Source organism: Gracilinanus agilis, chromosome 6 (genome assembly GCF_016433145.1).
Source record: "Gracilinanus agilis isolate LMUSP501 chromosome 6, AgileGrace, whole genome shotgun sequence".
NCBI classification, from domain to species: domain Eukaryota; kingdom Metazoa; phylum Chordata; class Mammalia; order Didelphimorphia; family Didelphidae; genus Gracilinanus; species Gracilinanus agilis.
In genome coordinates, this window is record NC_058135.1 from 285,939,932 (window position 1) to 285,957,930 (window position 17,999).

The 17,999-nt window shown below is 40.5% G+C and overlaps 1 protein-coding gene across 1 annotated transcript; it reads left to right on the forward strand.

The window, feature by feature from the left end:
• Positions 1–218: 218 nt before the first annotated feature.
• LOC123252769 (zinc finger protein 883-like) lies at positions 219–16,772 on the forward strand. The gene is made up of 5 exons (XM_044682015.1): positions 219–279; positions 5,483–5,547; positions 10,018–11,360; positions 11,448–11,580; positions 16,668–16,772. Exons 1-5 carry the CDS (start codon positions 219–221, stop codon positions 16,770–16,772), a joined length of 1,707 nt encoding a protein of 568 aa, XP_044537950.1.
• Positions 16,773–17,999: the final 1,227 nt, after the last annotated feature.

The following is a 17,999-nucleotide window of genomic DNA, read 5'->3' on the forward strand; positions in this document are numbered from 1 at the left end:
GGAGCGCTTCTGGGAAGCCTAATTTCCCCAGCTTTCCCTAATGTAAAACCCAGTTAAATACCCCTAGAGTTAGCCTGACTTTTTCCTACCTCGAGATCCTAGCCTACCCTCCCAAGGGCTCGGGGCAATTTCCCACCAGGGCTGGGAGCTACTCAGGCTACCTTCATTCCCTTCCTTTCTTCCATCCTCCTTCCTCCCTTATTTCAACCAAACCTTTAATGGCGACCTCCATTGGAGCCCGAACCTGCCTGCCTACCTGCCAGCCTGCTTTGCCTACAGGTGAGTTAGAAAAACTTCCTGCCCAAAACTGAGCCCCGCAGGCGTCCCTTCGGCTACTAAAGCCCTGCCAGGCTCCTCTGCCTCAGCAGGGCTTCCAGATCTTAGTCCCCCTCCCCCATCCCAGGAGCCTTGACCCGAACCCTCCTTCCCCCGCTAGGCTCAAACCCAGCAGGAGGTGTGACTAAAGATCCCAGCAGGCTCCGGAAAAAATCCCAGGAGGTCCCTCACTTCCACCCACCCCAGCCTGGTTCTAAACCTCCCTGCCTGGCCCTAACTCTATGTGCCTGCTCTAATCTCTCCCTCAGGGGCGAAGAAAAAGAGAAACTTAAGCCCAACCCCCCCCCCCCCCAAATACCCTACTTGCCTCTGCAGGAAGGTACCCTTGCAGTGCTTCAGCTCCACCCCCTTCCTCCATTTTGGTTCCCAGCACCCTTCAGTGCCTTAACTCCACCCCCTTACCCACAATTCCCTTTCCAACTCCCTTCCCCCACCAGCAATTTTCTCCTCCCCCTCTAGTGCTGGATCTTGGCCACGAGAGGCCAGCACTGAGCATTCAGTTTTTTTTTTCCTACTGAGCTGCAGTGCTACCTTTCTGCCAGTGGAGGGAAGCACCAATAAACCCACAGCCCAAAACAAACAAATAAGTAAATAAAGAAAAAATAAATAAATAATCTTTGCAGCCAAAAATAACTGAGACAAAATAAAATGATACAAAAATAAATAAATAAAGACTAACCAAGCAAACAAATAATTAAATAAATGCTAGCAGGATGAATAAACAAATAAAGGAAAAGCCTTACAATATGATTGCTTCTATACATGAAAGCCTTTTGACTTTTGCCAAATTGGAAGCCTTTACGGTTTCTGAATGCCTCCTTTTCCTAATGCTGTGTCTGAGGAAGTTATGGCAGAGACTCTTGGGAGATGTAGTCTGCCAGGACTTAGAGCCATTTAAAATTTTTAAAATGCACATTTTCTTTAGTGAATATTTCCTTTTTTGGCCATTTTTGTTAAGTTCACATTTGCAGGTGTTGGGAGGAAAATTTAACAAAATGGTAAATCCAGGGAGTTCTCCAAACAAGATAAACAGAGGCATTCTGCCTGTTAATAAAGACATCAATGGCTTACCTCAATTATGATATATATCACATATATATCATATATATATAATCTTTTTATATGTTTGGAGGAGCACAGAGCAAAGAATAGAGTAGATGATAAGGACGAGGGCAACAAAACTGGTCTCAGAGATGGGATATAGAAACATTATGATTGATTGGAAGTTTGGTAAAAAGGAGGCAGCCAGCATTTGAGTCTGAATGCAAAGTGAAAGGCCTGACTTTGGACTGCAAAATAGACATCTTTGAGGGATTGCCTGATGGTGAAAAAATACTACCCGTGACTCCTCATGGATCACTTGAACCTTCCAAGATCAGCTAATATCTTGAAACAAAGACAGAACAATGATTCAATGCACAAGAACTGGATTTTATACTTAACCTGTTACTGATCGGATGAATAGCAAGCCAAGTCAAGAGACAGAGAACCACGAGTCAGGCAATTCTGGGACAAAAGCCATTAATTGTAGATAGGATCAATAAAGAAATGATACAAGATCAATTCAGTCTTCTCATAGGAGAGGTCACCCTGGGCTATATCTTCAGTTCCAAATGCTTTCTAGAACACATTCTTTCATTTCTACTGGATTTGGAATAGTGTGCTATTATTGCAATATCCTTTCCATTGTATTGGACATTCTTTCTACTTTTTGGTACTTTTTTTGTTTTTATGCATGAAACTGTTTGAGTTACCACTACCTGTCTCAGAGTTAGTAGCCTTAAATTTCTTTCAGAAGACAGTCTTTGGGGGCAGCTGGGTAGCTCAGTGGAGTGAGAGCCAGGCCTAGAGACGGGAGGTCCTAGGTTCAAATCTGACCTCAGACACTTCCCAGCTGTGTGACCCTGGGCAAGTCACTTGACCCCCATTGCACACCCTTACCAATCTTCCACCTATGAGACAATACACCGAAGTACAAGGGTAAAAAAAAAAAAAAAAAAAAAAAAAAAAGAAGAAGACAGTCTTTGAATTCCTTCCACTGGAATTTCCTATTGTTTGTTCTGAAGTTCTGGCCAATTCTTTTCAATGATTAATTTCATCAGCGTGTTATCCAGCTGTGTTCTTCTGGGTGATGTGAGACCTTTCAATCTTCTATGTTCATCCTGCCTCTGGAATCAGTATATCTTACTTTGGAATTGGGAAGGTCTTCTTTTACCGTTTTTAACTTTTCTTCAAGTTGTCTTTCACTTCTGGGGATTTCTTTTTTTTTTTTCAATTTTATTTTGAATACTTTCCCCTAGTTACATATTTTATGTTCTTTCTCTCTCACCCAAACCGCCCTAAACCCCCTAAGCCAACACACAATTCCACTGGTTTTTACATGTATCAAGGCCTAATTCCGTATTATTGATAGCTGGACTAGAGTTATCGTTTGGTATCTATATCCCCAATAATATCGCCATCAGCCCATGTGTTCCAGCAGTTGTTTCTCTTCTGTGACTTCTGGGGATTTCTATGATGAATCTATTGCTCTCTCTTTTGTTTTCTTTGTGGAGGCTTTTAATGGTAGATTCTAGATTTTTCAATTCTCTTATTCTCAAGGTTCTAATAATCTCACGTAGGAAGACTATCCAAAAAGAGGGATGAAAAAGAACTGCAGAGGGGAGAGAATATGCCCATATCAAGGATATGGTGGAGAAATGTCAGAAAAGACAACAAAAAGTAGAGCTAGCTGATAAATTATATATTCGAGATTCCCTTTTTCCTGGTTGTGGGAGGTTCGAGGAGGGAAGAGATTTGGAATAGCATCTGTTGAGTGCAAGTCACAGAATCGATTAAAGATCAATTATCCATAAGTTGACTGTGAACCAGCACAGTGAATACCATGCAATGAAGAAGAATGACTCAAGAGATAGTAGAGAAAAGTAAAGATTCAGACATTCTTGGGGAAATATAAAAAATAGCAATAAATTCCTCAGCTGTTGAGAAGTAAATTAAAAGAATAAAGGAAGTGAAATGCAAGACCATTCCAGGCACAGCGGCCAGACACATTTTGCATAGAGCAGTAGCAGGTTAGAGATAGAGATGATGCCTCCAATGTACAATGGTATTTTCAGATCTGGCCAATGTCACCTTTATATTTTCCATCAGTAACATTCTTAACCCATTATCTTGACTCTAGTTCTCTGAAGTTTCTGGAGTTCTAGGGGTATATTTAAATCTTTTCTTTCTCAGAAAAAAGTGGCAATAATTTCTCTTATGAATAAGTTCAAACAAAATGCAAATTAATTTAATATTGTTTTTTTTTACTGAATAAAGGAATTCTCCCTTCTCCATGATAGTCACTTTTTTTGTGTGTAATGAAGAATACATACAAAATAGATGCCATATTAAAATGGAAACAATCATGGAGAAAACAGTTTTCACTATAACCCATCCTGCCAAAAACCTCAAGGCCTGATTGTAACAACAGACAATTCCCCTTCACTTGACTGAAAACCATCCCAGATCATTAATCGAGTCTAGATGAATATCTCTTTAGAATTTCCTCCTGTTTTGATCAAGATAAGACTCGACTTCAGTCACACAAAAACAAACTACATCTTTGCTTGAACTTTGTTCACATCTGAGGCATCACATAAAACTCTCTTCCCTCCAAAGTGCAAAACACTTGCAAGGTTCTCAGGAACTCTTCACAGATTTCAGGTGAGAGCATATCATGTAAAATTTCTGGTAAGAAAGAAAGAGCTTTGCTCTCTCTTTTTTCCTCCACTGATCCACACAACTCACTGATAGAGCACAGACTCTCCTCATGATTTTATAGGGAGACACCTTCCTTAGTTAGATGCTCCTCAGCATTATTTCAATGAGTTGTTTTCTCTAAATTTGATTGGGCTCTGAAAGACTATGGTTTAAAGAGTTGACCCTGATAGTCATATAGGGTTGGGGGTCAGACCTTCTGTGTGCTTCAGTTTCCTCCTGTAACTGGTGAGAGTTGGATTAATAATCCTGACATGGCTTTCAGTACTCTGTCCTATGACTTTTGATGATTTAGGAGGCAGTGACATTCAAGGATGTGGCTGTGGACTTCACCCGGGAGGAGTGGCGCCTCTTGACCCCTCCCCAGAAGGAGCTGTACAAAGAGGTGATGCTGGAGAATGCCTGGAACCTGATCTCTGTGGGTAAGGAACCTCTCCCTGCTGCCTGAGTCTGCCACCCAAGGGAATATCATCCTCAGCAGCAGGCAGAGTTGGGAGCAGTTTTCAGTCATGAGGAAGGGACGAGGGCTCTTATGCTGTGTCCTAGAGCCAGGGCCCTCCTGTTGCCTGGTTCTCCTGTAAAAGGACTTTGCATGGTGTAATGGGACCTTGGGGGTTCCCTTTGGTGCTCTTGAAGTTTGAGATCAAATCTGTGTTGAGGAATCAGGAAGTAATCTCACAGATGATCACATCTCCCCCCCCCAACATAGCCTGGAATTATATTTTGAAACCCATCTCAGAAGACTGCTCAGATGGATTTTCTTCCCAACCTCTTCCTCTCGTGGGTAGATCTACTATTTGGGATATTTTTCTCTTTAACAATCATAAACTTGTAGCTCACAACTCCTAGATGTCCAGAGTAGAGTAGGTTTGTCCTTCATCTTTATTTCTGTTGTCTTAACCCCCTAGCACACTCAGCTAATTAGGAAGGGAAGGAAGAGATTAAGCATTTATAATGACCTGCTCTTTGTCAAACACTCTGCCAAGGTTTTTCTTTAAATTATGTCACTTCTTCCTCACCTTATTCTTCCCACAGGATTATACCCATTTTACAGTTGAGGAAATGGAGATTAGATTAAATTGCTTGTTCCTAGGCACACATATAATTATTGCATGTAGTAAGATTAAAACTGAGGCCTTCTGGACTCTAACCTCAGGCCTCTGTGCACTACACTTCTAGCTGCCTCCAGTTTTGTGAAATGGGAAACTATAGAATAAGTCCATGCTTTTACAAAGAAAATACAGCAGAACTCCATTTTCTAATTCCATATTGGTGACATGATCTTGTTCCCCCTACTCTCTCCCAAAATAAATGCTTTGGAAACTATTCTTCAGGAGTCCTTGTAAGCATCCTGTATTAACTGTTTGCCATCCTCTTTTGCTGTCAGGACTGACTGACTGGTTGAGAAACAAAATTGGGGACGAGGAGTGGTTGAGTTCCAAAGTGGAAGAGGTACAGACTAACCAAAGTAGACAGTACAAAAGGTTTATATGAAGTTCAGGGAGTGAGGAGCAGGTAGGGTGATAGGACAGGAGCTGATCCCTCAAGATCCCTTTGTCTGGGATTTGAGATTAATCCAGAACAATAACCCTTTTCCCTAGCCTGGGGTTAGGAGTTTCTGCCAGAAGGGAACGTGACAGGATTGGCCATGGGGAGTGGGGCAGAGGATTTGGCTGCTGCTCATTACAGATCCCACAGCAGAATAACAGGCACATGCTATCCTGAGTTCCTAGCATTACAAACACGTTGGGGTGAGAGCAAAACCCCATGAACTCCTCTCTAAATGGAATCACTGGATTCACATGCCTTTCTCTCAAGAGAACTAAATGACAATTTTCTCTCCATCCTCCTCCTTGTCTGATTCCTCATTCCCAGGGCTTGCAGTTCCCAGAGAAGATGTGATCTTTTATTCTGAACAAAGGGAAGCCCTGTGTATACTAGAGCAAGAAGGCCTGAGAGACTGGCATCCAGGTGAGTGAGGTGAAAAGTGGTGTGTGAGAGCTGTGGTTACCAGACATTTCTTTGTGCTACAGTGAAGCATGGGTTAGATTTGAGGACAGAAAGACCTGATGTGGAATTCTTTTTCAGATGTGTCTAGCATTTCTGGGCTTTCTGGGCAAGTCACTGAAGGTCACAGCCTGTTTCCGTATCTTTAAAAGAAATGACTTGGGCTCCATGTCTTTTCAGCTCCCATCAGGGAACTTCCCATCAGTCTATGACCCTATCAGAAGTCATCTTTTGGGATTTAGGAACATGCAACTCTCTTGAAAGTGCAGGAAGGGTAGAGATTATCCACTCTGAGCTTTGTGTTATCCAGAAACATGACTAAGAATGACTTTTTTCTCTGATCCTGAGGTCAAAAAGGAAAAGGAGGCAGCTGAGTTGGGTGAGATGTGGAGGATAAGAAAGTTCTGCAGAAGGGTCGAGCTATTGTTCAGTGAAATATGAAGCCAAGTTCTCAGCTCATAAGGTGTGGGCAGGAGTTAGGAGGAAGCTATAAGGAAGAGTTGGAGATCAGGGACATATTTAAAAGGCTGCTGTGATGGGTGACAAAGGGAATCCATTAGGGCGATATCACATGATTGCCTTGCCATGGTGAGGACCCAGCTGAGATTAGGGAGATTAAATGTAGAGTGGAGCCAGACAGCTGGTTGACTGATTTTCCTTCTCTCCATTGACCTGCAGCACAGGAGGAGGAGTGAGAACTGCTGCCTTCCTTAGGAGCCATCCAAGGCTAAGCTTTGCAGAAATCACCTGCTCCAGGCCCTTTCCTAGCCTCTGGGGCTCAATCTTTGCCCTCTTCTTGGAAAAAAAGATGCCCACACCACCTCAGCTTAGGGAGATCAGAGCCTAGAAGGAAGCCTCTGGGATCTTCAGGATCGGGTCTGATCAGGTTCCAACAGAGTTTCTGTTGACTCCTGAGAAATAAGGGCAAGAAAGGATCCTGGTAGAGCTTGGGTTTGACATAAGCCCTGGGTCCAGTCAGTAAACATGAATTAAATATCAGATATGTTCTATGAACTGTGCTAAGCCCTGAGGATACAAAGGAAGGACTAAAACCGACTGGCCTGTCCTGGAGCTCACAGTCTATAATCCTAACTTGGAGGTAGTTTAAAAAGATGATCCAGGGACAAAAGTATGTTGGGGAATAGAAATGCATTCATTCAAAAGGGAAATAAGGAAATAGAGGAATGAAGAGAAGGACAGTTTAAGAAGGAAAGCAAACAAAGGAAGAAATTATCCAAATTATAATGATAAAATAAAGACCATCTTTTAAATATGGCACCTACTATGTGTCACACACTTTGTAAATATTTTCTCATTTCATTCTCATAGGAACCCTAGGAGTCACTTGATATTATTATGCCCATGTTATATTTGAGGAGATGGAAACAGAGCTCCTATGAAGTCCTAACAAGTTTCTGAGGTAGAATTAGAATGCACCACCTCCTGTATTGTAATTTTTAAGAAGAATATCATGAAAATGTTGGCATCTACATGAGGTGGAAAATAGGAAGAGAATTGTAATAGCTTTCATCCTGAGGGATAAAAATAATTGTTTTGGCTTTAGCTCCCTAATCAGTTAACAAAATGCATTGCTATCTATTGTGTAAAAGATTTGTTTTCCCTAAATGATAAATGTACCTAGAAATCAATTGCATATATCACTTTCTTGTTCTTGTTTTTTTAAATAATGTGTACTCATAAACCCACTTCTGTGAGGATAGAATTTCATTTTTTCTACCATTGGCAAATTGGCTCTACTTTTCATAAACCTATTTAATGACTAAGTTGAGTTACCAAACAATTCCTTTAAGAAATTCAGATACAGAAGGATGATACCATAAGTGGAGGTAAGTTCAGATCAGAAACCAATCCTTCCATTGCAGTAAGTGGCGAGTGATTGGCTGCTTTTGTAAAAAGGTTGTGAGTAGTGATGGTTTCATAATGCCCTCTACTCTGCATGTCTAGTAACCAGAGTTTTCAAGGATTTTGCTGTCTCTGCTGCAAGAATGTAAACCCAAATCACATCTCCATGATGAGAATCAATTGCAGAGTAACCCAGGAATGGGACTATTACTCATGTGTAGTGTCAGCCAAGGAGAATCTGTGGCTCCCTGTGAGTATGAATGGCCAATCTTCCTGGAATTTGGGGAAGAATGTGATGTTAAGTGGGAAAACTAAAAGAATACGTTACACTCAGTCAGAAGCCATCAGAGTTTGATGTCATCATTGAATACAGCCCCAAAGCACCACATACCTGGTTATGATCAATTGAATCAATGTAGAAAAAAAACCACATTGCTTGAAATACTTGTTGTTAAAGAGGAAAAATATTATAACAAAATTGGGTCCTTATCTACTGCTTCCAATACCAGTAATTAATTTTAGCTCAAATCTTCTTGAATATTATCTCACATATGCAAAGGGCTTATGAACCAATTAATTCGAAAGGTATGAAAGGAATCATGAGCATGCAATCCAATTCCTAACAAAAGATGATGGCCTCAAGTTACTGTAAGAGACATTTTTAAAAAAGGGAAATGCCATTTCTTTGCTTAAATTTTATTTAGTAGAAGGATTTTATTGTAGTGAAGAGGCATTTAAAAAATAATGGATACTCTTAAGAAGTGGGGAACAGAAAAAAATCATTGATGACTTTGGTAAATGCAAAAAAGAGTGCTGATTTTCCTTATTTGATCTCAGAAAATACAACAAAAAAATAAGATTGAAAGCAATCACAAAAAATTACATAATGCTTACAGATAAGCTAGATCATGAAATAATAACATGTACCCAAGTGGTGTTGTACCTATGAATATAGGAAATGAAACTGAAAGCAAAATGGAAAGATTGAAAGTGAATTGTCTAGTAGTAATGATACAGCAAGCCCAGTCACAAGATTTGGTCTTAGCTGACAGGGTTTGAGTCAAGTCATTCAGCCACCATTTTGAGATCATGGTCTGAGTTAGGAATGTAATAATGCTAGCCTTGTCAAAATCACAAATTTTTTATGAAGAGCCAATATGATCATATATGAGACTCTTTGTTCATTAAAATGCTCTTTAGATTTGAGGTAATGACATTTTCAAAGGATGAATTGTGCCCTTTTAAGTGGGAAGACTTTTCTTCTTATTCAAGGAAATAGAAAATAAATCTCTTTCTGTTCTGACAGTGGAGGAATCGAGATGTTTATATATATATATATAGATAGATAGATATAGATATAGATATAGATATAGATATAGATATAGATATATAGATATGACTATGCATGTATGTCTTTTAGAAGGAGAGATCAGACCTGAAATGAAGGTGACTCCAACAGAGGCTAGCATTTCCCTGGAAGAAAGTGACCAACAAAAATTCAGGAATGAAGACCCTGATAACTTTGCTTGGAGAGAATTCTCTGTTCAATCTCAAAATTCATCCCTTATTGAACATCAAAGAATGCACAGTGAGGAAAAGTCTAGTGAATGTAATCAGTGTGGAAAGACTTTTATACACAGTACTGGTCATCAGAGATTCCACACTGGGGAAAAAACTCATGAATTCAAGCAATGTGGAAAGATATTTAGTTGGAACTCCAGTCTTAGGAAACATCAGAGAACCCACACTGGGGAGAAACCTTATGAATGCAAGCAATGTGGAAAGATATTTAGTCAGAATTCTAGTCTTTCTGAACATCAGCAAATTCACACTAGAGAGAAACCTTGTGACTTCAAGCAATGTAGAAAGTCAGTCAATCGAAGCTCTCATCTTATTGTATATCAGAGAACACACATTGGGGAGAAACGTTATGAATGCAAGCAATGTGGAAAGACATTCAGTCTGAGCTCCAATCTTAGAAAACATCAGAGAATCCACAGTGGGGAAAAACCTTATGAATGCAAGCAGTGTGGAAAGGCTTTCATTTGGAAGTCCAGTCTTGCTGAACATCAGAGAATCCACCCTGGGGAGAAGAAGCCTTATGAATGCATGCAATGTGGAAAGACATTCACTTGGAAGTCCAGTCTTGCTGAACATCAGAGAATCCACACAGGGGAGAAGAAGCCTTATGAATGCATGCAATGTGGAAAGACGTTCAGTAGAAACTCTCATCTTATTGTACATCAGAGAACCCACACTGGGGAGAAACCTTATGAATGCAAGCAATGTGGAAAGATATTCATTCAGGGCTCCAATCTTAGAAAACATCAGAGAATCCACACTGGGGAAAAACCTTATGAATGCCAGAAATGTGGAAAGACATTCACTTGGAACTCCAGTCTTGCTGAACATCAGAGAATCCACCCTGGGGAGAAGAAGCCTTATGAATGCATGCAATGTGGAAAGACATTCAGTAGAAACTCTAATCTTATTGTACATCAGAGAACTCACACTGGAGAGAAACCTTATGAATGCAAGCAATGTGGAAAGATATTCAGTCAGAGGTCTAGTCTCGGAAAACATCAGAGAATCCACACTGGGGAAAAACCTTATGAATGCCAGAAATGTGGAAAGACATTCACTTGGAAGTCCAGTCTTGCTAAACATCAGAGAATCCACACTGGGGAGAAGAAGTCTTATGAATGCATGCAATGTGGAAAGACATTCAGTAAAAACTCTAATCTTATTGTACATCAGAGAACCCACACTGGAGAGAAACCTTATGAATGCAAGCAATGTGGAAAGATATTCATTCAGGGCTCCAATCTTAGAAAACATCAGAGAATCCACTCTGGGGAAAAACCTTACGAGTGCAAGCAATGTGGAAAGTCATTCAGTCAAAGCTCTCATCTTATTGTACATCAGAGAACCCATACTGGGGAGAAACCTTATGAATGCACACAATGTGGAAAGACATTCAGTAGAAACTCTAATCTTATTGTACATCAGAGAACCCACACTGGGGAGAAACCTTATGAATGCAAGCAATGTGGAAAAACATACACTTGGAAGTTCAGTCTTGTTGAACATCAGAGAATCCACACTGGGAAGAAACCTTATGAATGCAAGCAATGTGGAAAGATATTTATTCAGGGCTCCTATCTTAGAAAACATCAGAGAATCCACACTGGGGAAAAGCCTTATGAATGCAAGCAATGTGGAAAGACATTCACTTGGAAGATCAGTCTTGCTAAACATCAGAGAATCCACACTGGGGAAAAACCTTATGAATGCAAGCAATGTGGAAAGACATTCACTTGGAAGGTCAGTCTTGCTAAACATCAGAGAACCCACACTGGGAAAAGACCTTATGAATGCAAACAATGTGGAAAGACATTCATTTGGAAATCCAGTCTTGCTGAACATCAGAGAATCCACCCTGGGGGAAAGAAGCCTTATAAATGCATGCAATGTGGAAAGACATTCACTAGAAACTCTAATCTTATTGTACATCAGAGAACCCACACTGGAGAGAAACCTTATGACTGCAAGCAATGTGGAAAGTCATTCAGTCGAAGCTCTCATCTTATTGTACATCAGAGAACCCACACTGGGGAGGAACCTTATGAATGCAAGCAATGTGGAAAGACATTGTCAGAACTCCTCTCTTGCTCATCACCAGAAAATCCACACCAGGGAGAAGAAACCTTATGAATGCATGCAATGTGGAAAGATATTCAGCCAAAGCTCTAATGTTATTGTACATCAGAGAACCCTCATTTTGGAGAAACATTATAAATGCAAGCAATGTAGCTAGACAGTCATATGGAGCTCCACTCTTGCTTAACAGAGAAATCTCAGGCTTTCAGACTGAGCTCTCACCTTGCTCTCAATCAGACAATTCAGTCTAGATTATCAAATACTCTACTCAGATTAGGTCCAAATGGGCAAATGATTTAGAGTTAAAATATGATGCCATAAGCAAATTAAGGGATCATAGAGTCATTTACATTTTAGGTCAATTTAACTGATGAGGGAATAATTTATGACCAAAAACAAATAAACTACATGAAATGCAAAATAGTTGATTTTTATTATCTCAAATTCAAAATCATGAACAAAACCAATACAAGAAAGATTAAAAGGGGATACAACAAGCTATCATTTGCTTTAAAACAAGAAGTCCAATTGTGTGAAGAGAACCCTCTATGCATGGTATCTTACCTTTTTCTCTAAGATCCTAGTTATGTCATCTTGTGGGAGTTGTGTGACTGAGTTTGAAACAGATGTGATTGAAGGGGACAAGGAAGGGAGAGGGAGGAAAAGAGGTTGAAGACAAGGAAGTCAGGGCTCTTTCTGGAGGAACTGGTGAAGTGGAAGGTGCCTGAGGGAGCCATGTGGAGAGCACTCTCATGGCTAAAAGGCTTTTGTCTCCAACTCTCTGCCTCTACCCATCCAAGTAAATTCTAATACAATTTAAGAAAAATAAGGACCTTAGGCCTAGTTTTATTTGTTATATGATGGCAACCACTATGGAGAGGAGCCTCACTTCTCCCCCTTAAGCTTTTTAGAGGAGTTTAAAATAGACAGTAGGGAAGATCTGAGGCAGCCACAACCTGACTCCCACCTCAACCAGAAACAGCCTTAGCTGCCACCAATTTCAGGCTTGTTCAGGTAAAATCTTTTGCTTTTTCTTTAAATGGGATAATCCTTCTCCTAAGAGCCAGTTTTAATCCCCCACATTGGATAATCCTCCCCCTTGGAGTCAGTTTTCAGTTCCCACATGTCACTACCCTTAGCTTAGGTGTGCTGGGATGTTAGAATCTTACTTCTCCCTGCCTCCTGAAATAAAAAATTAACTAAATTAGGTGCTTGGTGGTATAGGTTTCTGATAAGTTGCTAGGGCCAGTTATCAGAAGTACACAGGCTTGAGAACCTGGCAAGATACCCAAAATGATGTAAACCTGGTTTTATTAAAGTAAGGGCAGAAAGGGAAGGGGATTGGGACAATCTAACTAATGATGTAACTAAACCTCCCACCAAAACTGAGTAGTTGTTTTCACAAAGCTGAATATGCTCTAACTGTACACTCTATCTACCTAAAGATCCCAGAACCTATAGTACCTCACTAACCAAAATTCCCACCCCACCCTTAGATGGTAACTAGAGTAGGGAAAAAAGGCTGGATGGTAAGCAGGATCAAGGGGTCAAAAGGGAGAGATTCTCACTGACAGTTAGCTTCAGGAGTTTGGTTAAGAGTTATAGCTCAAAGAATCTTGAGTGAGGGGAATTACCCCCACAGAACCCTAAGATAGGGACAGTTAAGAGCAGTTAAGAATGTGGGTCTATAAGTAGCACCCCAAGTTAAGTGACTTTCACTCTTTCCTGGGACTGGGGGTTGGGTGGACAATGGTAGTGAGATAATTACTACTGCTTTCTGAAACCTAGCATAACTCTGATTGGAAGAGCTTGGTGGAATTTAGCTTTTACCCGTACTGATAATCAACAAGTTTGTTTCTCACAGACCCTGAGTCAATTACTGCAGCAATTTCAACCTAAACTTCAATATCTTCAGATCTCCAATCAAGATCATCTTTAAACCATCTTGCTCTTATATTTAGTTTATATAGGGAAAGAGATTAGCTTGTGAAGAAGAGAGGGAAACAAGATCCTTATGTTGGGCTTCTGCCCCATTAGGGGTGAAGCCATTCTGTCAGCTACTTAGATCTTTAGACAGACTTGACATCTCCCACTTCCCTTTCATTCTCCATCAACCCTTTTCCCTTCAAGATCATTAAATCCTCATTTTAACTAAGGCAGTTGGTGTGAGATCTTCTTAGATAAACTATATTGGCCTAATACATACATTACCAAAGCCATCCTCCATCTTGCCAGCCTCAGGGACAGATGAAATCCAGAGAGATAAGAATCACCTTTGAAGACATACTGAGCCAATTACTCATCCTTGTTTAGTGGATAAACCTCAAACAACTAAAGTCATCAATTTCCTGTGGAGTTATTCCCTTTTAATATCAAGTTCAGCCCTAGAAAGCTTGTCAGATAAGCAGCCATATACCAGGGGCCATCAAACATACACTCTCTGACATGGTCACAGGGTGGACCTTGAGGAAATGCATCATAGCCTCAGGAAGAATGACAACCCCTCTCTCAGATACCCCTGTGTGACTCTTCTCTTACTAACGCTCCTTATTATTGGAATTATTGTGATCAATATCCCTACTCAGCCCCAGGGAAAATAAGAACATTAAAGGTTATTACTAGAACCCTCACAGGTCCCTTGTAAGGGACTCTCAGGAAATTCCCACCTTTACATGTAGTAATACAGAAATTCCTCTAGAAGTCACTTCAGAACAAACCAGCAAGTAGTGAGTTAATGGTAAAGATTTAAAAACCCTAACTTAGATCTTTTAGTCCACAAGTACCTGCAAAAACAGGCCAGAACAGTCTTCAAGTTTCCCTCCTCCCTGATCCCTGATTTGGTACTGTATGTTAACATAAAAGAACAATGGATGATAGATGGAGAAATTGTCTGCCATGAAAAGGCCTGTACATTCCACCACTGTAGCCCAAGAGATACATCAAACACACCTTGAAAAATATTGAAAGTTATTGAAAAATATTGAAAAAAAATTGAAAGAATAAAAAGTTGAAACAAAGTTAACGTATGACTTACTACAGTGTCTAAGAAAAGATGTATGATGAAAATGGATGAGAATGGATTTCCATGCCAAAATTATGTGTGATCTCAAAGCATATAAAAATAAATCTTATTCAAGGCAGATCAGGGCAGCATTCCTGATGCCTGCCTGGCTGAAGTTCAGATAATAATAATAATAATAATGATGATGATGATGATGATGATGATGATGATGATGATGATGATAGTTCCTCTACCAAGATCAGTGATCATAATGGTGTAAGTTATAATTCAGACCATAATGCATCATGCCAAGAATTCTGTTATCCCTGTAAGGTGCCACAGGGAAATGGTTACCAGAGGTGTGACCAAAGGAATCTAGATGAATGATGGTACTTGGGAGAGGAAGTGTAAAATGAGTACCTTCTACTGACACTGAATAACTGCAACCTGTCACATATTTTGTATTTGCTGCTTATTTGTTAAATATATACACTTGCACTATGAGTGAGGAAATTGAGCTTGCTTTTGAGTGAAAAATCCTTGTGATATGTCTCTGTTTGGCTGACCCATTGTCAAATGGAATGTGAGAAATGAATTTATGATTTTATTTATTGTTTTTCCTATATATTTTGAATAGGATATTTGATTTTTCTTCTACTTTTTTCTGTACTTGAGTACATGAATCAGTATTAATATTTTTATTTCTAAAGCACGAGTTTACAATATCTATTAACCCTAATACCAATGCATAGCCAAAAGCTTTAAAACTATGGAAACTTGCCATTGGTTAAGTATTATGGGACTTTAAATAATAATTGTGTCTGATTTCAGAAGAAGGGATCACAAAAGAGCCACTGCACACTGCAAAGAAGCACAAGGTGAAGATCTGCACCAGGACATAGTACTTCTTTTGGGGTTCAAGGAAGCAGCTGTTTGACAAATTCAGATGCTTTTAGTAGACTTTACTAGAGCCATCATATGGGTGGTGGTGAAGGGGAGTAGATTTCACCCCAGTTTTTCAGGAGGCTTCTTAACCTCTCCTCCTCAGCAACATGACCAGAGGTTGAATGTAGCTTACTCTTTCCAGATCCTGATCCCTCCTACCTGTGAAGACTTGGGCTAGGAAAGAAGTAGAAAGTTATAGATTATATTGAGATTGTATTAATACTGGTTATATTAGATTATATTACGATTGTAAGCAGAGTGGCTGAGCAGACAGGAAACCAGGCCTGGAGATAGGAGGTCCTGGATTCCAGTCTGATTTTGGATTCTTCTTAGATGTATGACCCGGGGCAAATCACCTAACCCCCATTGCCTAGGCCCTTGCCACTCTTCTGCCTTGGTTATTAATTCAAAGATGTAAGTAACAGTTTAATGGTGGGGAAAAAGGACTTTATGGATGAAGAATGGACATGTGTCCTTGTTGTCCAAAAGACTTAAGAAAGTCTGGATGACAGAACAAACGTCCATCCACAGACTCTGAAGAGCATCACAGAGAAATAAGCAGGGAGACCAAAGGGGCACCAGAGTCTCCAACCACCATCCCTCGAGATTTTTGAGGACCACAGAGTTCTCAGGGACCTCAGAGATCTCTTGTCCAGACCTCCAATGCCTACCATGGCCTTTACTTAAAGACCTCAAATAGTCTTTTCAGCCACCTCTCAAGCAAACCCACACCTTCCCATTTTCTGACAGCTCCCACTGTCAGGATGGTTTTCCTTACTCCAATCACATCCAAATATTTAGCAAGTACCTGCTATTGGATAGGTCCTCTGATGTATGCAGTCCCTGTTCTCAAGGCGTTCACATTCTACTGGGGATAAACCACCTACATAGAACAGTAAGTATATAAAATATAGAAAATGATATAAAAATGACTTGGGTGGGTCATGCTGAAAGAGCACTCCTAATAGAGGTGGGGAAGCAGGGATAGGTCTCCAAGATCAAAGGTTCTTCCATGCCATCTTTATTGCCTTAAAGTATTCTATTACATGAATGGACCACAGTTCATTAAATTATCCTCTTGCTGTTGGACATTTAGGTGGTCATCAAGAAAAAGCCACTTGGAAGTTTGGTTTGTGCTGCCATCTCTATTCTTAATTCATCAGAGGAATTTGCCAATAAGTCTTTTGTCCTGTTGGACTGAAGGCCACGAATCTAAAGCCTTTTAAGATCTCCAGAAAGCAGACAAATTACTTTCTACACAAGAACTGGATGTTCCAGAGCCATCTCAAACTTAACTTGTCTAAAACAAAACTCATGTGGGTAGGGGGCAGCTGGGTAGCTCAGTGGATTGAGAGTCAGGCCTAGAGACAGGAGGTCCTAGGTTCAAATCTGACCTCAGACACTTCCCAGCTGTGTGATCCTGAGCAAGTCACTTAACCCCATTTGCCCAGCCCTTACCACACTTCTGCGTTGGAACCAATACACAGTATTGGTTCCAAGATGGAAGGTAAAGGTTTTGAAAAAAAAAAAGAACTCATGGAAAACTCATGTTTTCCCCTAAATTCTCCATATACAGAGTATTGTCCTGGTGATTCAGGGCTTAGAGTTGATACTAAGACAGAAGGTAAGAGTTTTTTAAAAATCTTAGTGGGGGCAGCATAGTATTGACTCCAAGACAGAAGATAAGGGCTTAAAAAAATTCTTAGTGCCTTCCTCATGGACAATTTCCAATTTATCATGTACATAACTTGTTTGTACAAAGTTATTTACATCCCATCTCCCCCTTTAGAGCTGTCTTCTGCCTCTCCTTCTGTCCACAGCACTTAGCACAGTGCCTGGCATATGGTAGATCTTATGAAATACTGCTTGATCTGAACTTGGAGTTGTAGGACTTGAATACAAACTGCCTCTGCTCGTGCGACGTTGGGTCTGTTTCTTTACCTGTAAAATGAAGATATTTGGTTAAAGGGCTTCTAAGGCCCCTTTCCCAAGCTGGCTCTATAATGTTAGGGACTGAGGTCTCAGGGTCTGAAAAGGCAAAGGTCTGTTAACCTCTGATGTCAGGTGAGGTTAAGGGTTTCACTAGGCCTGAGACCCCTCGCTTCCACATTTCCCACCATCAAAATAATGGATTCCCGAGGAGGCGGGGTTAAGATGGCGGCAGAGTAAAAAGCAACTTCTTGATCTCTCCTAACCCGCACATATAGGACTCCTCAAGAAGACATAAAAACAAATCCAGAGGAAAGAAGGGACCCCACAACAGGGCACAGCATCGAAGGTATGTGGAATTGGGGCATTTCAATGCTATAAAGGAGTGAAACAGCTCTCACGAAAACACAAGCGGAGCAACCCCCTCCCCCCCCCCCCCCGCCACCTACAATGCCAAAGCCAGTGCACGAGTCAGAGCAAGTTTGGGGTACCCATTAAG

Excerpts from the sequence above, each read along its gene's own strand:
- LOC123252769 (XM_044682015.1), top strand. The coding sequence starts at position 219 with ATGGCGACCTCCATTGGAGCCCGAACCTGCCTGCCTACCTGCCAGCCT. Across the intron at positions 11,361-11,447 it reads TGCAAACAATGTGGAAAGAC|ATTCACTAGAAACTCTAATC; the intron begins ATTCATTTGGAA and ends ATGTGGAAAGAC. Across the intron at positions 11,581-16,667 it reads ATCAGAGAACCCACACTGGG|GTGGTCATCAAGAAAAAGCC; the intron begins GAGGAACCTTAT and ends TTGGACATTTAG.